Below are 19335 nucleotides of genomic sequence, written 5' to 3' on the forward strand. Positions count from 1 at the left end.
AAATCTTCTGACACTGGTTTCTTGACAATGAGTTCACTGTACTCAGATGGTCCCCACTGTCACTACATCTCAAACCAACAGATCCCCTTTGGGATGTGGTTGAACTAGAGTTACATCATGGATGTGTAATTGACAGCTCCTGTCAACATGGAGCAAAATCTTTGAGGAATATTTCTAACAGCTTGTTGAATTTATCCCATAAAGGATTAAAAGCACAACAGAATCTGGCACCAGCCTAGTGTACCTAACACTAATGACATAACCTGTGATTAGAGATCATAAGAGGGCAGTGCTTCACTTTAGGTCAATTAAAAAAAAAGATTGAGAAATAGTAGTAAAAGGTCCATAATCCAAAAGCAGGCAGGCTTTTGGATTATGGTTTAAAAGTTTCTGTCTTGACATAGGTTGGAGAAAGTGAGAAAGGACTGAATATAAAAGCAAATCTCCCAGGAGTTCCAAGAGATTTCCATCTGTCAGTCAGAAAACACTGATAAGGTTGTCAGAATGTTTTTGGGGCGTGTCTATCACTTTTAAAGATACATTTGTAGATTGGTAGCAGCGTGCTGCCTGTGGGTATGTGTCTGGGTGGGTTTGGTGAGTGTTGTCAATAGTGTGTATCATGGTCACTGTCTGTGATGTGGGACAGATAGTGTGTGTGTGTCCTTGCTTGGCTGTGTGGGGGCGGGAGTAAAGTGTTTGGCTATGCTAACAGGTCACATGGGTGGTTTGGATATTGTGTTTATTTTAGTACCACCGGATCACCCGAGCACCCTCCTCCTCCTCTACCACCCCCCTCCTCCTCTTCTCATTTAAAATCGACCTGGAATCTGTCGATCTGTCCGTAAGTCCTCAGAGAGTGAAACAACAATACTGAAGTGAAACCGTTTCCCAGCCTGTTTCCTTCAGCTGCTTTCCTCCTCGACCCGCCGCCACCATGATGCGCATCGCTCCACTTGTTACTCTCATCTGCACATCATTACTCCTGAGCTGCACCGCAGCAGCAGCCTCGGTTCTCTGCACGTGGACTAAAGTTTCTGCTAACGGAGAAATGCACTACAATTTTCTCCGTAGCGACCCGCAGCAGACTCCTCCATCTCTGCGGCTGTACCACACCGCCTGGTCCGGGGAGCGCGCTCTGCTTGGCTGCACTTGGAGCGACGACACAGCGGTGACCCAGAACTATTTGTCTCTGTGCCGGGAGCGCGCGCGGGGCTTTTCAGAGCATCCGAATGAAAATGTCCATTTGGACTCCGTGTTAGAGACAGAAGGGCAGTGCGTCTCCCTGGCGTCTCTCGGGGAACCCACAGGAAAGAGGTCGGTGAGGAGTGTTCGTGTTCAAGGTCAAGATGAGAGGTCAGAGGTCAGCATACATAAGCGTGTAAAGCGCGGTTTTATTGTACCCGGGACTCTCTGGTGCGGCTCTGGCAACAAGGCACCCTCATATTCAGATCTGGGTATGTGGATCCATGAACTCCGTTTTTGAACTTATGTACAGGGAGTGCTTCCCACCTTTGGAGCCTTAATACTAAAGTTTGCTCTAACATTTAAAGGATAAAAAAACAAAACTATGTTTAATTTTTCTTCTGAATTTTTTCTTTCAATTCTGATTGATCTGTTGGGCACGACTTGCTATGGTGCTCACAAGTACATATTTTTCATTTCTTTCAAAAGTTGGAAACCAGTGATATGGGGTTAAAAATACTCTGTGTTAATGAGTTGATGAAACAAGTTTAGCAAAAAGTTAAGTTATTACACATGCAAGAGACAGACTTAAAATGAGCAAAATGAAAGCCACAGACAGTGAACTATGTTAGCCCCTTCTCTCCCAAACTCCAGAAACAGCCTAGGGACATATATTTCCCATAATTCAACTAACTGACCTCTGCCTTTCTTGCTTGCTAAATCCTTGTGTTTAGTATTCATCTTTTAAAGTGTGTCTCTACATAAAGTGTAGCTAATTTCATTTATGAATGCCAAAATTAAAAATTAGTCTCACAATGGGTCCAGGGTAGATATTTTATCCATGAAGAAGATAAGGAAAAACTGAAATAGATGGATGGCATGCAGTACATATAGATATAGACAGAAAAAGTAGTGGGTGTTCCCTCTTCTGTGTAATATCACAGCTGTACTCTCTGGAGCTGAAAAGTGAGGCTTATGCAGAAGTGCCAAAAACTACAGTTGCTTTACTTCCTTCTTCAAAAGCCCTCTTCTTTAAATAGAGAGTAGATTCCCATACTAAAAAAGCAAAACATCCCTGCATTAAAAAGTATGTTTACAGCCCGTTACAAAAATTTCTATGGGGAATAATTCTCCCCTTGATATTCCAGGATATGGCTGCTTTGACAGGTATGTCATTGCTAATAGCTTTCTGCTAATGTTCACCTCTGCTAGCCCTCTTGTCTGCTAATTTTAGTCACTAAAATGACCATTTAGACTGTCTTTAATTTGAATGAAATTCAATAATTTTCTGAAGAAGCATTTAAAAAGTTGATATTATTATACATATATTTTTACCTGTTTGAAGTTTCAGTTTTTCACAGCAAACAAAAAGATAAATCCACACTTCCTTAACAAGGCAATAAACCTTATTCAGGTTTTTGGGTAAATAATATATGTAAATGTTATATTTTATTTATATCTATCTATCTATCTATCTATCTATCTATCTATCTATCTATCTATCTATCTATCTATCTATCTATCTATCTATCTATCTATCTATCTATCTATCTATATATATATATATATATACTTGTGGCACACTTAAAGAATGGGAACAAACCCAAGAACATTACTGACAGAAAGGAAAAAAAAAACAATGATCACAACAAGTAAACTGACATTTACATTTTGGAGAGTTTCAATCATGTTACAGTCTTTTAATCCACACCTTCTATATATGTTTTGACCTGTTGCAGGAGTGTTTTCAGAGACCGACCGTTGCTGCCGGGAGCACGATCAGTGCAGACACACCATCCTGTCCTTTCACTCAGAGTTTGGCATTTTCAACAGCAACATCTTCACCATGTCTCATTGTGACTGTGATAACAAGTAATTATCCTATCCTTTCCTGATTATTTTTCAGCTGGTTTGTTGCATGTGCTTTGATGTTGATTCTTTCTTAAAATGATGGCATCAAATATGTTAAAGGTTTCGAAGTTGTTTGGTGGAGGCGGATGACGGCATAGCTGATGTAGTGGGATATACCTTCTTTAACCTGCTGAAGATGCACTGCTTTACATTCTCCCACCGGCTTCAGTGTACACAGAGAAACTGGTTTGGAATGTAAGTAAAGCTGTGATGGAAATAAAATGACTTTGTGTAATTGTGAAGGTCTATGATTCATCCAGTATTGTTATTTCTCCCTGACCTCTCATGGTATCCAGCCATTATAGTTTTATTTGTTCTGGGTTTGAGGCATCTGTCCCTTAGATTGCGAGCAGGTTTACAAATTGCTTTGGTAGTTCACTACTTTGGTCGAGATAAAGCTAATTGGATCTCAAGCTAATTACAGGAAACAGTGGAGACTTTCGCCTCTTTTTACATCTAGAAAAAAAGTCTGAAAAGCATATACCTGGACTAAAGGTAATATCTTTGATAAGGTGTCATCTTTTTGACCCAGTTTTACTGAGTCAGAAAGAAAAAAAAGCTAGCCTGACTCTATCAGCCAACTAACCAGCTAACTTAAATTAACTCCATACTTATTTACCTCACCTGTAATGTCAAAACACCAAGCTACATTTTCTTTTTTTTTCCATGCAAGACCAAGTTTTAAGATAATTTTTCATATGACAAAAATGGATTAGTTCAAACAATTTAGTCAGGCAACTTAATTCTAGGTTTGGCTATAGCCAAATTGAGAGTTTTTGAGTGTGTAGCTAAATCCAAACTAATTATCTAGTGAATATTATAGTTTACATATACAGCTAATCAATACATAAAGCATGAAGTATTGATTATTACTAAAACTAGATAAGCTTGCCATTACTCCTTGTTTTCAGCAACAGATAGATAGATAGATAGATAGATAGATAGATAGATAGATAGATAGATAGATAGATAGATAGATAGATAGAAGTCTGCTTGTAGTGAAGTCTCTCATCCTCTATGACCTCTTTAAACGATTAGTTGATGAGTTCATGGCTTCAATCACTAGTTTCCAGACTTAGTGAATACCTCACTAAGTAATAGGCGAAGTCACTGTAGCTAAGTGTCTTCTATCCTGTCTTCCTTCTCTCCCCCCAACCGTTTGCAGCAGATGACCCCGCCCCTCCCTGAGCCTGGTTCTGCCGGAGGATATTCTTCCTGTTAAAAGGGAGTTTTTCCTTCCCGCTGTTGACAAAGTGCTTGCTCATAGGGGGTTATTTGATTGTTTGGTTTTTCTCTGTATGTATTATTGTAGGGTCTACCTTACAATATAAAGTGCCTTGAGGTGACTGTTGTTGTGATTTGGCGCTATATAAATAAAATTGAATTGAATTGAATTAAGTCCATCTTTTCTATACAGTTTATAGTTTTGATCTCTTTTGGTTCAGACTGGTTTCAGGCTGGTATTTGTAACTTAATTTTGATCTGAGAGAAAGCATCCATCTTCCAAGTCAACACTTGGGAACAATAAGAAAACTAAATATTTCTGTAATTTTTTCGTCCTTTGGGTTCACTTGCAGGTGTAAGGAGACTAAAATGGCTCTGTATGCTGAGGTTCATTCACCCATATTGTACAAATCTAAGCCAACAGATGAAACCATGAACAGCTCCGTGATCAATTCTACCACAACTGCAGAACTCCTAGAGAACAGCACTTCAGATTTACAGCTTTCCTCCAATACTGCTGCTGCATTCACAGTCCCTACACCCTTTGCCTCCATCATTCCTCTTACTAACGCTACAACATACACAGGCAGTAATGCAACAGAGACACCTTTGGGATCTGTTCCTGACAGAAGAGAAAATCTGGAGAACATTGTACCAACCAAAAATCATACTGTGACTGAAGTAGGCCCTGATATCACAGGTATTTGATACTAACCACATCTCAGTATATTCACTGATTTTCCTACAACAGAGTAACTGACCACTTCTGCCGATGCTTCTCTACAGCAATGTCATGTGGTATCTATAAGGATATCGATGAGTGTAGGGACAAGATCCCATCCCAGCATGAGAAATATGGCTTCTACAACCAGGAGCCAAAGACACTTTACCACTGCAACTGTACTGTCAGGTAAGGCAACACACTGTGTAAATTCTCTGTATTATTACCAGTACAGGGAAGTCATACGGAGAATTTTTACTTGCTTTTTTTTCTAGAATAATCTGATCGGGGGTAATTTTTCAGCATGTGTCACACCATATCTAAAATACACACATTTACTTAGTAATTACAGGGCATGTGCAAACACTGAGATAACAGCGCACTCGGCTTTGTTCTGCTTTGATACTCTCTCCAGTTCTCTTTTTGTTCTAGTGGCCTTTTCATATGCTCTCTGCCTTTGTCATGTGCTCGGACATTTCATTTGACTGGGCTTTTTGTACTTCTAGAATATTCCAGACTTTGGCTAAACAGAGACAACTGACCAAAGTGCAAGCTCATCTTCTGGGACATGTGTCTCAGTCCTGCTTCCTGCTTGAGGAATGCACGGCAGACAGCAAGTAAGTATACAAACATATACAGTAGATATATTTAACTGGCCTAGCTTTAAAGAATATAATACAGTTATATCACTGTGTATAACAGAAGAAGTCAGATCAAGTACACAGTCACTATGACTGATATATTATGACATAGCATTAATGGTCAAAATGGCCATGCATCAGTCTGTGGACATGGAGCTATAATTCTAAATCTTTCATATACAGCTACATATTTTAGTTTGGTGCCTAAAAAAATGGAAATACTGATCATCGGATCATGAGATGATGCTACACACATTTCCATTGCATACAGTGATTTAAAATACATGTTCAGCCGTGCATTCTCTTAAGCTTTATACTTGTTCTGTATGTAAATAATCCCATGTAGTGGATGATTAGAAAAACTGCATGAAATATACATTTTTAAGTAAAGTAAAGGTATGTCAACTCTAACACTAAAACTAAATACTAAGTAGCATCACAAAACATTTGTTCTTCTGCTTCATTCAACAGCTGTACTCTAGTCGTGGTAAAAGCCGAGCTTCCTCAGCAGGATCAGTGGACCAGCGTAGCAGTGGAGGAGCAACACCATCTACAGGCAGTACAACTGAACCTCAGGAGGCCAAACCCAAGGAGAGCTAAGAGAAAAGACAGAGAAGTGAGGCTCCACAAACTGTGTCTGAGATTGACCCGACGCAGACAAATGAAGAAGAAGAGAAAAAATGTCTAAAGGGAAAAAACCTCGTCCTAATGTTCAATATTATATACGTAAGACACTATGAAATCTATTTTCACATGGATTAGCAAAAAATTTTCCTGTTCATTTCCTGATGAATCTTCTTCACAGTCAGTCTCTCTTATGGAAAGCTTTATTTGTCTTTACGCTCAAGTCTTTCTGTCAATAATGACTAACAGGACAACTTCAACTCTCGTTTGATGTTCTAAGGCCTGCACAGATCATGTTAATTTGATTTAATTAATTTTTAGATCAGCAATACAAACTTAGAAGATTTATTTCCACTGACTTTATACTATTTAGGCAAAACCTACAGAGAAGGAAATATATATATATATGTGTATATATATATATTTTTTGTTACAATTCTTTATTTATTATCCAATACTGAAAACTTTGGATTACTATGAAATATTGTACTGTGTATTTATGGTGTCTACTATATGGGATGTTGTGGAGGTTGTACCTAAGGAACAAAATGGCCTTGTTGAGGACAAGATAAACTTATTCCTAAAGTGTAACAGAAATGTTGGTAGGTCTTAGCAGGACACCATAGTTTTTTACTAACTAACATTTAATAAGAAGAGCATTTTATTGAGGTGTGCAAGTTCAAGAACCAGCTGTAATAATCCATGCTGGCAAACTATAATGACTCACTGCAGTAACTCAATTCAGCTGAGCCATTGTTAAAATGAATAGTAACACATGTGCTTCTCCTGAGATGACAGATGGAGATATCTGCCATGAAAACACATCTCATTAAAAAGGAGGAGCTTTGGCTGTCCTGGAAGAAAGGTTACTGTTGACCTCAGTATTCACAGAATAAAATCATGGTTGCAGTTCTGTACCCTATACTGTAGATGCGTTTTATATTCATGTTTCAGCACATGTGTAGCCTATATGTAAGTATTTGCACTGTACTGTATGAGTTGCAGAATGCTGCAAATTATGTTGTAAGTAAAGCTATGAAAGAGAAAAAATTACTTAAATAGCTGTACGTAAGAAATAAATGTTGAAATGTACTTTATGTTGTAAGATGTAAAAAGAAAAAAAAAACTAATTAGATTTAAAAACAGTAGTTTGTTAAGATATATTGTTAAATGTTAAGATACATTGTTATCATTGTCTTCTTTGTACCTGTTAATTTTATGACTTGAATGCTATATTTTTGCTACGCTGTGAAGGATTGCAATGTAGATTTTGCTTAATGTTCTCAAAATAATTGAGATTATTATTATATATTATTATTATTGTTATTACTTTTGTTAACAGTTAAACGAGACAATCAATATCATTCTCAACACTGTATGGTAAATGTGAGGCTAAGGACTGCAGTGATGAATGCAGCTTAGGCTAAAGACTGAAAGCCGTTACTAGCAATACCCAGAGTAGTGTTCACTAACAAGTTTGCTTAATCTATAAGAAAAATGTAAATGTTAGAGTTATGTCAGAGTTACTTCAAGCAAACAAATAGTTTCTCCCTGTTTTGCATAGACCTGCTAGCTAATTTTAAGTTTAGCCAAACTTTCAAGATTTATTTGCGCAGTGTAAAACATAAAATGAAACCTATTTAACATCTTGAGAGTTCCAGATCTTAAATGTCACATGTTGAGCTTTAGAGGTGTTTGTCAGTAGGTATCATTACTGACATAAAAACAGAATCAGACTGGCTATTATCCTGCTTCTACTCTTTAAGTTAGGCATCTCTTCACATAAACTGCATATGTCCACATCACAAGCATGAGCGTAATATTTAACTATACAAATAAGAAACAAAATGCATTTATAAAAATGACGGCCTCAGTTTTTTGCCACAAATGAGTAAGTAAGACATTTGGCCTGCACTCTCTGCCTCTCTGTACTGGCTGCCTATGTCTTTTAGAGTTCATTTTAAAATTCTCATGTTTGTTTTTAAATACCTTCACAATCTTGCCCCGCCTTACCTCTGTGAGCATCTTCATCCCCACACACCCTGTCAGTCTCTCAGGTCAGCTGACCAGCTGCTCCTGGAGGTATCCAGGAGGAAGCTCAGAGGGGCCTTTTCTATTGTGGGTCCTGAATTATGGAATAATTTGCCCTTGCATGTTAGAGAGGCCCCTTCACTGTCCACTTTTATTCTTTGGCTTTTAACCTCAGTGAGACTTAGTTTCTCTTGTAACTAAATTAGTTATTTAATTAAGTATTTTACTTTTTCTTTTATTTGGCTTTTTATTTATATCTTATGTGACTTTATTATATAGTTCCAATGTACAGCACTTTGTGTCAGCTGTGGTTGTTTTAAAGTGCTTTATAAATAAAGGTGATGATGATAACGCGGGACACCTTTGCGACCTCGCTGGATTTTTTTTGTGTGCAATTTTGCATGCTTTCTTTTTTTTTTCAGTGCATTGTGTTCTGCGTCCTGACCTGACCTGAATACAGGGTTTGATCTTTGGTTTCATTGTATAATACTGGACTTTTTTTTCTACGAAGGTTGGAACTTTGAGAGTGTTTAAAAAAGAGAGAAAAGTGTGAAAATGTTAATGCCTGTCTGAGAAAAGTGTATAAAATGTGTAGTGAGGGGCTTTACAGCCCTAAAACATCTGTAATAATTGTAAAAAATAAAGCTGGCTACTTTGTGGATTTCACCTATCGCGGATTATTTTTAGAATGTAACTCCCGCGATAAACGAGGGACCATTGTATATGCAAATGGGGCTCCTTCTGGATGATTCAGAATGTGGGATCGTCACGTGGTTCCTTTAGGAGACAGTGCTCAGTTTTTTGTTAATGTCTGGTCAATAAATGCTTTGATCTAAAGTAGTTTTCACACCACAGTGAAGTGTACAGTATTAGTAGTTAAAAGTTAGTAGTTTATGTATAATTCCATAAAATATTAAAAAATCAGTATCAACAAAGAGCCTTACCTACCTTCTTGATACTTTAGTTTGTATTACCACAGTCAAAGAGGCTAATTTGTTTTGTTAGTGGGCCATCTTTAATATACAGGTAACATCGGGTAACTCTTTCCTTCCACCCAGAGCATGCCTCAACTTCTTCCTGAACTCTGTGCAACATTCTTCTTTCTTCAACTTCTTTCACTTACTCCTTGCCTCTGCCTTCACTTTCTTCCTCTTCTTAATGTACAAAGGCATCCTACAGACAACCATCTGATGCTGTTTAGCGACATTCTCCTCTGACACCACCTTGCAGTCTCCTATATCTTTCAGATTGCACATTTTGCATAAGATGTGGACCCTCTGTGTGCACCTTCCTCATCTCTTATATGTCACCCTGTGTTCTTCCCTCTTCTTAAAGTGCATGTTTAGTACAGACATTTTCATCCTTTTTGCAGAATGTACTATTATCTATCCATCTGCATTTCTCTAACACCTTACCTACTAAATACCTCTGTTCCCTTTGTCTACATGTCCATAGAATTTTGCACCAATCACAATAATGTTAATAATGTTTCTTCCAGTCTAAAGTCTTTTTAAACAAACGTTATTTTTAACCGTATAGGGCACTAGCACTCGGAGTAGGTGGCTATATTCTACAATAGACTCCAAATGCTATAAAATAATATATTTTTAAACAAGTCCTCATTCCTACACAAAGTATGGCTTCCTGTTAACATACTACACCAACACAGTGTAAAAGTCTGCTGAAATGAATATCTGTCAGGTAACTCAACTCCTCTCTGATGTCATGAAGAGTAATTGAAACCTTGCTGTGAGCTGGTGAGCCGACCGGATCCCCGCCTCTCACCGGACAAAAATTCCGCTATGGGGAGAAGTTCGCCTGTGGGAACATGGCGCACGCAGTCTGGATTAACTTTCACTCAGAGAAACTTTGGAGCACCGCTGCATAGCACACAAGCCTCTCACTCTCAAGTTTATTGGTAACATATACCGCTGGATAACCTACAGTGGACTTGTACCCTGGCTTTGGATGACTGTTTTTCTCTGTCTCTCTGCTGCTGCTGCGGGATGAAAGTTTAGAGCTCCGGTCGCCGGATTTAGCAGAGATGGAAAAGCCAAGAACGAGGAAAGAGAAGGTAAGGCTAGTGGAAACAGTCGCTTTATTTTGTGGTTTCACAGAGGACACAAACCGCGGCTGCTCAGCGCCATCGGTAAGAGGCTGGGAAGAGAAAAAAAAGTCGCTTACACACAGACATCTCACGATGAGCTGCCATCGTGCAGGGCTTATTTTGAAACATGGAGTTCATAGACAGCTCCATCTGAGCTCTGACAGGCTCATTTATACCTGTGGATGTTGTGAAACAGATTTTTTATTTACTAATACAACTAAAAACAGAATAGAATAGAAGTGCATCTTTACTGCATGTATTCCTTAAATGCATACAAGGAAGACTAAAAGGGAAACGACATTATAGGAACACCATGGAATACAAAAGACATAAACAAAGGAGCTCATTAAGTTGCCAACTGTAATTTTACTGTAAGTTGTTTTTACAGCGTGAAATATATCAGAATGTAGAAAGCAAATTAAAGTTACAGTAAAGTCAGTACAAAAAACAAAAATGAAAGTGTCAAGGCGCAGACACGAGTTTCAGAAGTTTCATTTACAAAGTGACAGGGATTTTTTTTTCAGAGCTACACTGTGAAATTGGCAGGACATACTTTGTTATACAGACTAAAATAAATATCTGAGAGCTTTGTAGAGAGTTATTTTAAATTTTAAAGGTTTTGGTAAGTGGAATTATTCTCAGCTTTAAAATGTAAAAATTGTCACTTCTGTAGAAGTGACACAAAAACTTGGGATGATATGCAAGAGATACATTTAAAGAACAATAATTTGCAAAAAGAAAATGTAGCTTTAACTGAAGAAATTACAAGAATAACATATTAAATGTTAAACTCAAGAAACTCTAAGGTTTTCCTATTCTTGTAGTATGATTTCTTTGGCTATACAGGTTAAGGACTCCTGTGTCCTTGCATTGGTTTCATAATGCGACAGACAGTTTTCTGCTGCGTGGAACTGTCTTGCTGAAATAAGCAATGCCATCTTTAAAAAGTGAGTAGATTCTTGCTCCCCCCAACTTTTATGTCTTTAAAATACTTGTAAAAACTAATTCTCTAAGCCTACCCATCTAAAGGAGAAGAAAAGAGATAGAAGCAATAATGATGCCATAAAGAGTTTTAAAGTGTTTTTGTGGATATTTTGTTGACTTCAGTTACATAGGAGATTTTCACTACTAAAGAGGCATGTGCCACTCTGTCTAGACCTCTTGCCCCTCCTTTGCCCCACCATGTAAAGAGTCTAAACTATTAGATGATTTGATAATAATCACCAGGTGTGACTGGTCAAGACCATTTTTCTTTTTTTTTTTCTCCTTTCTTTTACTGTATACATATTTGTCAAAAAACATTCACAATAAAATGTATATTTATCAAAAGCATGTTTATGTGAAAATCTTAAATAACTGATTATTTGTTTTATTCTATAAAGTGTCAGAAAATAGTGACACATTTCATATCCTTTAAATAATCTTTCTCAACAGTCCAAAAGCTCAAATATATTTTTGATATTACAACTGACTGACAAATAAAAAATAAATAAATTACATTACACCGGAGAAACTGAAACCACGCATGCAGGTACATTATAGTATCACAGTTGCAACTAACTGCTAATATTCAGTTTAGTCAGATTTCCAGTACCTTTCAAACATAATCTGAACTATTCCATCTTTGTTGCCCTTAGCATTATGTCACACATTTATACATACAGCTGCATACAGCTACAGCTTGTTTCATTGACGCCCCATCGACGATATGACACATTAAAGATCTAACGGCCAGTTTTAGGCAAACAGTTTCCTCTCTTTCAGGTACTCGTCCCATCAGTCTCTTTCTGTCTCTATATTTTTACCAGGAATGTACTCCCTGTGACCTGGGCTGAAAATGGGGCTGGGAGTAGTAAGACAGAACAAAGGGGAAGTGTGTGTTTGTGTGTAATCGTGGAAGGACTGCCACAGGATATTCATGTTGTGTTCCTGTCGTTTGGCAGTGTTGTTCCTCAAAAATAAATTCTTTGTAAACTTCTGGAATGCAACCTGACACTTTCTTCTGTAATGTGTGTGTGTGTGTGTTGTAGTTTTTGCTCTACAGCCAAATGCAGAAAGTACATATCAGCAGTGACACTTCTGATAACCTGTCTCCTGAGTGAGTTGGTGCTACCGTCTACACACTGGGACAGCTGTGTGTGTGTGTGTGTGTGTAAGCAGCAACATTATTAATAAGCTGCTACAGGAACATGAAACAAACAGATGACTCAACTCTGCTCCTCTACAAACCAGAAATGCTAATGCAAGTCATGTGGAAAAAAAGTATGGCCCATAATAATAATAATAATAATAATAATAATATTATTATTATTATTATTATTATTATTATTATTATTATTATTATTGTAGAACACAGCATTCAGCAGCATTAACCATGCTTGTTCTTTCTTTTTATAATTCTACTGTCAAGAACTTTAACATTTTGTTTTGTTTTGTTGCAGTTTCTTTGCATGGTCTCACATTGGTGTGAATTTGTTGGGACATCTATTCCTGCAAAAATTGTGTCATTGTGTTAACACACCTGAATACTCCAGACCAACAAACCTCTGCTTTTAAACATGTAGACACACAAGTCTGTAATGCAAGACTGAGGTGAACCTACATGGTCAAACCTCCAGCCAACTCGAGCAGATTTTCATTTGTACGGTAGTTTATATGTAAATAGCTATAGAAAGATAGAGGAGAAATTGGGCTAGAAAAAACAATCTGCATTCAGGGAAATGTAAGTAAGCTCTGGTGACTAAAATATCACAGATAGATTTAAAAACAGACATAAAAACAAGGTGATCATAACTGATCCTTTAGATGAACTGACAGGATTGTTTTTGTATTGAGTGATTAGCCAAATAAGCACTTAACCATTTGATACATTAGACTCCAGGTTTCTATTTTCCAGTTTTCACTCATACACAAACATATCCTCTCCATTTGGAAACAAAGTATTTTACCCACAGGTGCACAACATTACAGAGAAGTTTCAGTTAAGCCAGAGCTCTGTTTAAGAACAGTGTAACACAAAAATGTGTATAACACAGCTATCAGTGGAATGTGTATGAATGCAGAAGTCCACTTAGAGTAGTTTTTCTTCTTGCACTCTACTAGTTGCATTCAAGTTCAGGAACAGTTTTAGTTCAGTACAGACAATACTGTATGTGATATTCTTTATTTACCTGTGTTTTATGTAACATTCGTCATATCAGAACTAGAACCTCATAACAACCTGGCACATTAATGAAAATAATGTAATAAAAGAGAAAAACAATGAAAATTAGCATTTTCACACATTGTTGTTATGTGGAAACTTGTGTATAGCAGTGCTCTTCTAAACTGTGGCTTACACTGAGACTTTAATCAGACTTTAATCTTTACAGCACATGGGCACACAGCAGCAGCATCTTGTTTTCAAACAGGTCCCAATATATATGTAGCTGTGGTCAGAGGTTTGTAATCATGGGCATGAATCTCATGGGAACTTGGAGCTTTTAGTGATTTCTTCAAACACTGCATTTTATATAGTGGAATGGTTGCACAGCATACCTCTTTAATTACTTTAAAAAACAAGAATTGGATGCACACATTTGAATTTATTTTGTGACCGATTCTCTTCAGAATATTTCAGACAGAACTTTTAGGCAGAGCCAAGTGGCATAAGGCATCCACTTTGGCATCATCAGGTGATGCTCTTGTGAGGATGAAGTGGCGAGAATGACAATTAGCACGTCCAAGTCCAAGGCTATGGTTCTCAGCAGGAAAAGGGCGAAGTCCCCACTCTGGTTCACGGATGAGTTGCTGACCAAAGTGGAGTTTGAGTATCTCAGGGTCATGAATGACGGGAGTGGCAGATTGATAGTGATGGAGAAGCCCCTGAACAAAACTTGACACTCTCAAACTTGATTGAAATTTGTAGCTGCTCGTGTGGACAAGCCACAAAGTAAAGGTTAGGCTTTCAAACTTGTACTGTACTTGCACTGTACCAGCTTTCAAACATCATGGTGGTAGTGAATCTAAATTCATCATGTTCTGGGGCTGTTTTGTTGCCAATGGTACTGATACATTGCACAAAGTGGATGAAATAATAAAAAAGGACCGAGTTTCACCTTAAATCAGCAGTTAGATGATTGAAACTTGGACACAAGTTTTTCTAACATGATAATAATCACAACAGGCATCAAAACTGCTCTCCTGTTTCATCCGCTCACCCCCAACTGATCGCAGCAGATGGCCACCCCTCGTTGACCCTGAGTCCTCCAGAGGTTTCTTCCTGTTAAAAGGAAGTTTTTCCTTCCCACTGTTGCCAAAATGCTTGCTCATAGGGGGTCATATGACTATTAGGGTTTTCTCTGTTTTCTTTGTATTATTGTAGGATCTTTACCTTACAATATAAAGCAGCTTGAGGCAACTGTTGTTGTGATTTGATGCTATATAAATAAAACTGAATTGAATTGAACTGAATAAAGTAGGCAACCATTAAGTTTCCAGAATCGCCCTCCCAAAGCCCGAAGCTCAACCCTATTGAAAACTCGTAGACTACACAAACAAGGTGGGTCTGTGCCATGAGACCAACAAATTTAAATCGTCTCTGAGTTCAAATTCATGTCATTAAAGTCATTAAAGATGTATGCCTTACAATCATTTCACTCTGGAAAAGAACAGTTCAATGAAATCATTAAAAGTCATTTTAAAGCCATTACAAATCACTACTATGCTTTTAATGTAAAAGTAAGTAAATGAAAAAAAAAAAACCCATGCAGGTAGATGGCAAAGAATCAAAAATATTTTAATAAAAAAGTAAACAGGACGACTGCTTCTCAAAGTAGGAAGAGAAGCCATGCAAGTAATGAAACTGGTTTGTTCTCAACAGGTAAATTGTTCCAGTCTGATAGTCTTTAAACACAAAAGCTCTTTTACCTTATTTTTTATAAGCAGCAGGAACAAGAAACACAGCTGACTGAAGTGGCTAACGTGGTTTGGAGTTAAAAGCAAAGGATACTAAAATAAAAAAGGATAATTGACATGAATACACGTAAATATAAGTTCAAGTCAATATATTTGTGAATGCAATGCTCTCCTCAATTGTTTTGTGTTATTTTTTAAAGTTTATCATGAATATTTGATCTGTAAAAAGTTTTTATAATTCATCTAATTCCATTTGTTTACTGAGTCAGCTTACTTATAAATACATATATTTATTTCATGTTTTACTTTATCAGCAGATATTAATTAATGAGACAGTATTCTTCAAGAAATAAATCAGTGTTAGTTCTTATGTCACTCATGTGATATATGCATACATGAGGTGAATAATCAGTACACTTCAAAAAACCTTCATTTCCTTTACTCCTCTCAATCCACTGTTGGGTGATGCATTTGTAAGTTTTAGGAATCCTTCCAGTCTGCATATTTTAAATGCGTATCCAAACAATTCTGTGTGTGTGTGTGTGTGTGTGTGTGTGTGTGTGTGTGTGTGTGTGTGTGTGTGTGTGTGTGTGTGTGTGTGTGTGTGAAGGGAAATAGAGAGAGATAATGAAAGCCTTCGTGTAAGCACTGGTGAAAGGACAAATTTGGAAACACCAGATCAGAGAGGGAGGCAGCATTTCAATGTTAAAGCTACAGAAAGGGAACTTCAGTGTGCACATTTTACACAAAGTTTCAGAGACGGAAACTAACAAGAAGAACAGAGCCTGTATCTTACTAAGTCTCTGACTTTCCTCCTTTCTGTCTCTGTAACTCTCGGAGGAATTCAAGCTGGTACCAGTGTGCAGAAAGAAAAAGTGCTGGCACTAGTTTGGTATCCCATTTGCTAATAACTACTGGATCATATCATGCAAATGAAACAGCTTCAGTTTGGTGTTGTGTTGGATAGAAATCTGCATGCAGGAAGGTTTTTTTTTTTAAATAACTTTTGTAATAGCACTGAAAGAACATTTTCTTTTGAAACAACACTGTGAACAGCTTTTTTATTGAAACAGCTAAAAATATGTGATAGCTGGGCTCAACTTTTGTACATGTCACCCTTTGCTCCTATGCACCTCAGTTCAGTGAGATTTGAAATAGCTGCTACACCCAATAATAGTGCACCCAAATTCTAAACAAATCACCTGATGCCTTTATAAAACACACAAATACTAGCATCCAAAAATACTATATGAAATAGTTTTTTCTGGTGCTTTTGGTCACATGCTGTAGTCATCCTCCCGAATGGTCGAACTTCTCACCCCATCTCTAAGGGAGAGGCCAGTCACCCTTCGGAGGAAGCCCATTTCCGCCGTCTCGTTCTTTCGGTCACTACCCACAGCTCGTGACCATAGGTGAGGGTAGGGGCGTAGATCGACCGGTAAATTGAGAGCTTTGCTTTTACACGCAGCTCTCTCTTCACCACAACAGACCGGTACAGCGTCCGCATCACTGCAGCCGCTGCACCAATACGTCTGGCGATCTCCCGCCCCCTTCTCCCATCACTCTTGAACAAGACCCCGAGAGACTTAAACTCCTCCACTTGGTGCAGGGTCTTGTCCCTGACACCGAGTTGGCACTCCACCCTTTTCCACTAAAAGGGCTATGCAATGAAAATTCTAAACTTCCTAATATTAACATCTATGTTTACCATGGTAACGTCCATCAATTTAATTCCACCTATGCAGTTCAGGGTCAGGCTCCTCCAGGGATTAAACCAGGAATGTGTGCAAACCACTCTAATACCGCAGCAATATAATGATATGAAAAATTAGTACAAGTTCACCAGTTAAGCAATAATTAAATGAAGCATTTAGACTATTAAAATGAACAGCATCACAGTTGTTTTGTAGAGGTGATGTCTGAAGAGCAATGATATTCATCAGTGGGAGGTGGGGAAACCCAAAGCAGCTACCTTTGGAAATGAAATTTGAACCCAAAACCAAATGTCACAAATCTCAGTTCCTCTAATGGCCACTTGAGGCTGGCTCCATAAGGTAATCAATCCCCACAGGGTGTCTTGTTAAAATGCTGAACATGCATTAAAAACATGCTTACATCCTGATATGGAAAACTGTTTTGACAGTTTGTATACTTCTCCTTTCACAACTCTGCATGCTAGGTGAATCGATTTTATAACTCATCTATTTGATTGACAATATGCTTTCATGATAATCATCATTGCTATTGGTCCTACAAATGCTACTAAAAGAGTTTCTGCCCATTAAGACAGGAAGACCTGCTGTTTCATGGTTATTGGCACATGATCAGTTTTTTTCTATGCAGGGTCTCTACCTTCAAATAATAAGTTGGCACTATATAAATATGATTGAATGAAGTAATGAATTCATTTGTTGATGGTGATAACGGTTTATTATTTCATTTGCCAAAAATTTTATGTCAAACAGTGAGTAAAATAAAGATTTCTTCTCTAGTTGCAAAACATTTAACCCTGCTCTTCCCCTTTCTCCCTTTTTCTCCTCCCTTTTGCTTCTTCTCTCCTCAGTTCTCTCTTTTTGGTTCTCGCTCCACCAGCAGGACCACCGACCCTTCTTCGTCATCGACCTCTTCTCCTGCACCTGTGATCCTTTCAGCCCAGATGGTAAAAAGAGCCGATCGACTGTCTGGCACTGGACCCCCAGCCCTTAGCAAAGCTGAATTTCTCGAGCGGGTGCGTCGCAGTAATCAGGCCTGCCAGCAGGGGGAATTTGAACTGGCTGTTCGTCTTTACAGTGAAGCCCTGACTGCCGATCCCCAAAACTGCATTTTGTACAGTAACCGCTCTGCAGCATATCTGAGACTGGGCGAGTACAGCACCGCGTTGGATGATGCAATTAAAGCACGACTCATCAACCCCAAATGGCCCAAGGTAAGAGGTTGGACCCTTGGCCAATCACACATTTCAAATGAGATTGTGGTAAAGTTGCTGTTCCTGAGACTTTCTTAAATGAATGTGAGAAGGATGTATGGCTTGTGTGTATACTGAAAAGCAAAAAAACTGCTAACTATAAACACTTAGAATCAATATGCTATCCTCTGTGAAAGCTCAGCCTCATTTTATGCGCAGGTTGTCATGTGATGGTGATCTTTGATCAAGTTCATTTTTGAACTTGGACTTTAATGATCTGCGTGCAGCTCAGAACGAAGCAGACCCTTATTTTCTCTCTTTCCTTTCAAAATCTCGTCAGATGGTGTGTTTTTCTAGAGTTTGAATTTTTAACAGTGTGTGGCAGCTGAATAGAGGTCTACTATTTAGATGCTGCAGCCTGCTTGTTGTGCTTTTTATAACATGTTGTTTATCTTGTCCTTTATAGTCTTTCTTTGTTTGGCAGCTGTTTAAAAAGGACAGCACACACATAGATCTCAGAGATGTCCCTGTAAATATGCAAGGATTAGGAGAAACATTGTGATGACAGTGATGATAGAGAGCTGGACTATTTATGTTCACTGCTAATGTATCAGTACTATTTTTTTCCTGTTGTACAAAGATCATATTTTGGATATTGAAGAAGTATGTAACAAGTAGGTTTCTCAGCTATCACACATTTTTTCTTACTATATCACAATCCCAGCATTGTTAGTGAAGGAAACAATGGTGCTAACACCCAGCAACATGCTTCTTATGGTCTCATGTGGGGGCACTATGGCCAGAGCCACATGACCCACAGTGGGCAGCCCACTGTGGGGATAAATACTGATGGAAAATGTAGGCAGATGTTCACTAAGCAAAGAGGGGCCCACAATGTAACTTCTGAGTCCCAGAGAGCAAAACTTCTATTGGGTTTGCCCTAAAAACAAAACAGAGGCGGGGGACAAAATGTGATCACGTAAAAATTAGGGTTGAGACTATCACTCTTGTGCATCGCAGAAAGTACATTTAAGTACTTCTTTACACTTGAAGTGGCTCTCTACATCTTACAAAACAGTGAGCACTGAAGGAC

At 38.1% G+C, this 19335-nt stretch overlaps 2 protein-coding genes across 4 annotated transcripts in view; both read left to right on the forward strand.

Moving 5' to 3' along the window:
- The first annotated feature begins 750 nt into the window (after positions 1 to 750).
- pla2g3 (phospholipase A2 group III) lies at positions 751 to 8993 on the forward strand. Its single transcript, XM_085280338.1, has 7 exons — positions 751 to 1454; positions 2922 to 3054; positions 3154 to 3288; positions 4671 to 5017; positions 5104 to 5227; positions 5545 to 5655; positions 6151 to 8993. Exons 1-7 carry the CDS (start codon positions 935 to 937, stop codon positions 6365 to 6367), a joined length of 1587 nt encoding a protein of 528 aa, XP_085136464.1. The 5' UTR covers positions 751 to 934; the 3' UTR covers positions 6368 to 8993.
- Positions 8994 to 10142: 1149 nt separating this feature from the next.
- ttc28 (tetratricopeptide repeat domain 28) overlaps positions 10143 to 19335 on the forward strand; it is a 159255-nt gene continuing 150062 nt past the window's right edge. For all 3 annotated transcript variants that reach the window (XM_085280339.1, XM_085280340.1, XM_085280341.1), the window contains exons 1-2: positions 10143 to 10408; positions 17901 to 18263. In XM_085280339.1, the coding sequence (XP_085136465.1) occupies positions 10379 to 10408; positions 17901 to 18263 (393 nt within the window). In that variant the 5' untranslated portion in view covers positions 10143 to 10378. The remainder of the gene's footprint in view (positions 10409 to 17900; positions 18264 to 19335) is intronic.

This window comes from Mchenga conophoros, linkage group LG7 (genome assembly GCF_057382185.1).
Source record: "Mchenga conophoros isolate Kocher_MC1m ecotype Shallow Benthic linkage group LG7, M_conophoros_male_GT1.1, whole genome shotgun sequence".
Classification (NCBI taxonomy): domain Eukaryota; kingdom Metazoa; phylum Chordata; class Actinopteri; order Cichliformes; family Cichlidae; genus Mchenga; species Mchenga conophoros.

Bases quoted from the DNA above. Each gene is read 5' to 3' on its own strand.
- pla2g3 (XM_085280338.1), top strand. From the start codon at position 935: ATGATGCGCATCGCTCCACTTGTTACTCTCATCTGCACATCATTACTC. The intron at 3,289-4,670 runs GTAAGTAAAGCT...GTTCACTTGCAG, and splicing joins CAGAGAAACTGGTTTGGAAT to GTGTAAGGAGACTAAAATGG. The intron at 5,656-6,150 runs GTAAGTATACAA...TTCATTCAACAG, and splicing joins GAATGCACGGCAGACAGCAA to CTGTACTCTAGTCGTGGTAA.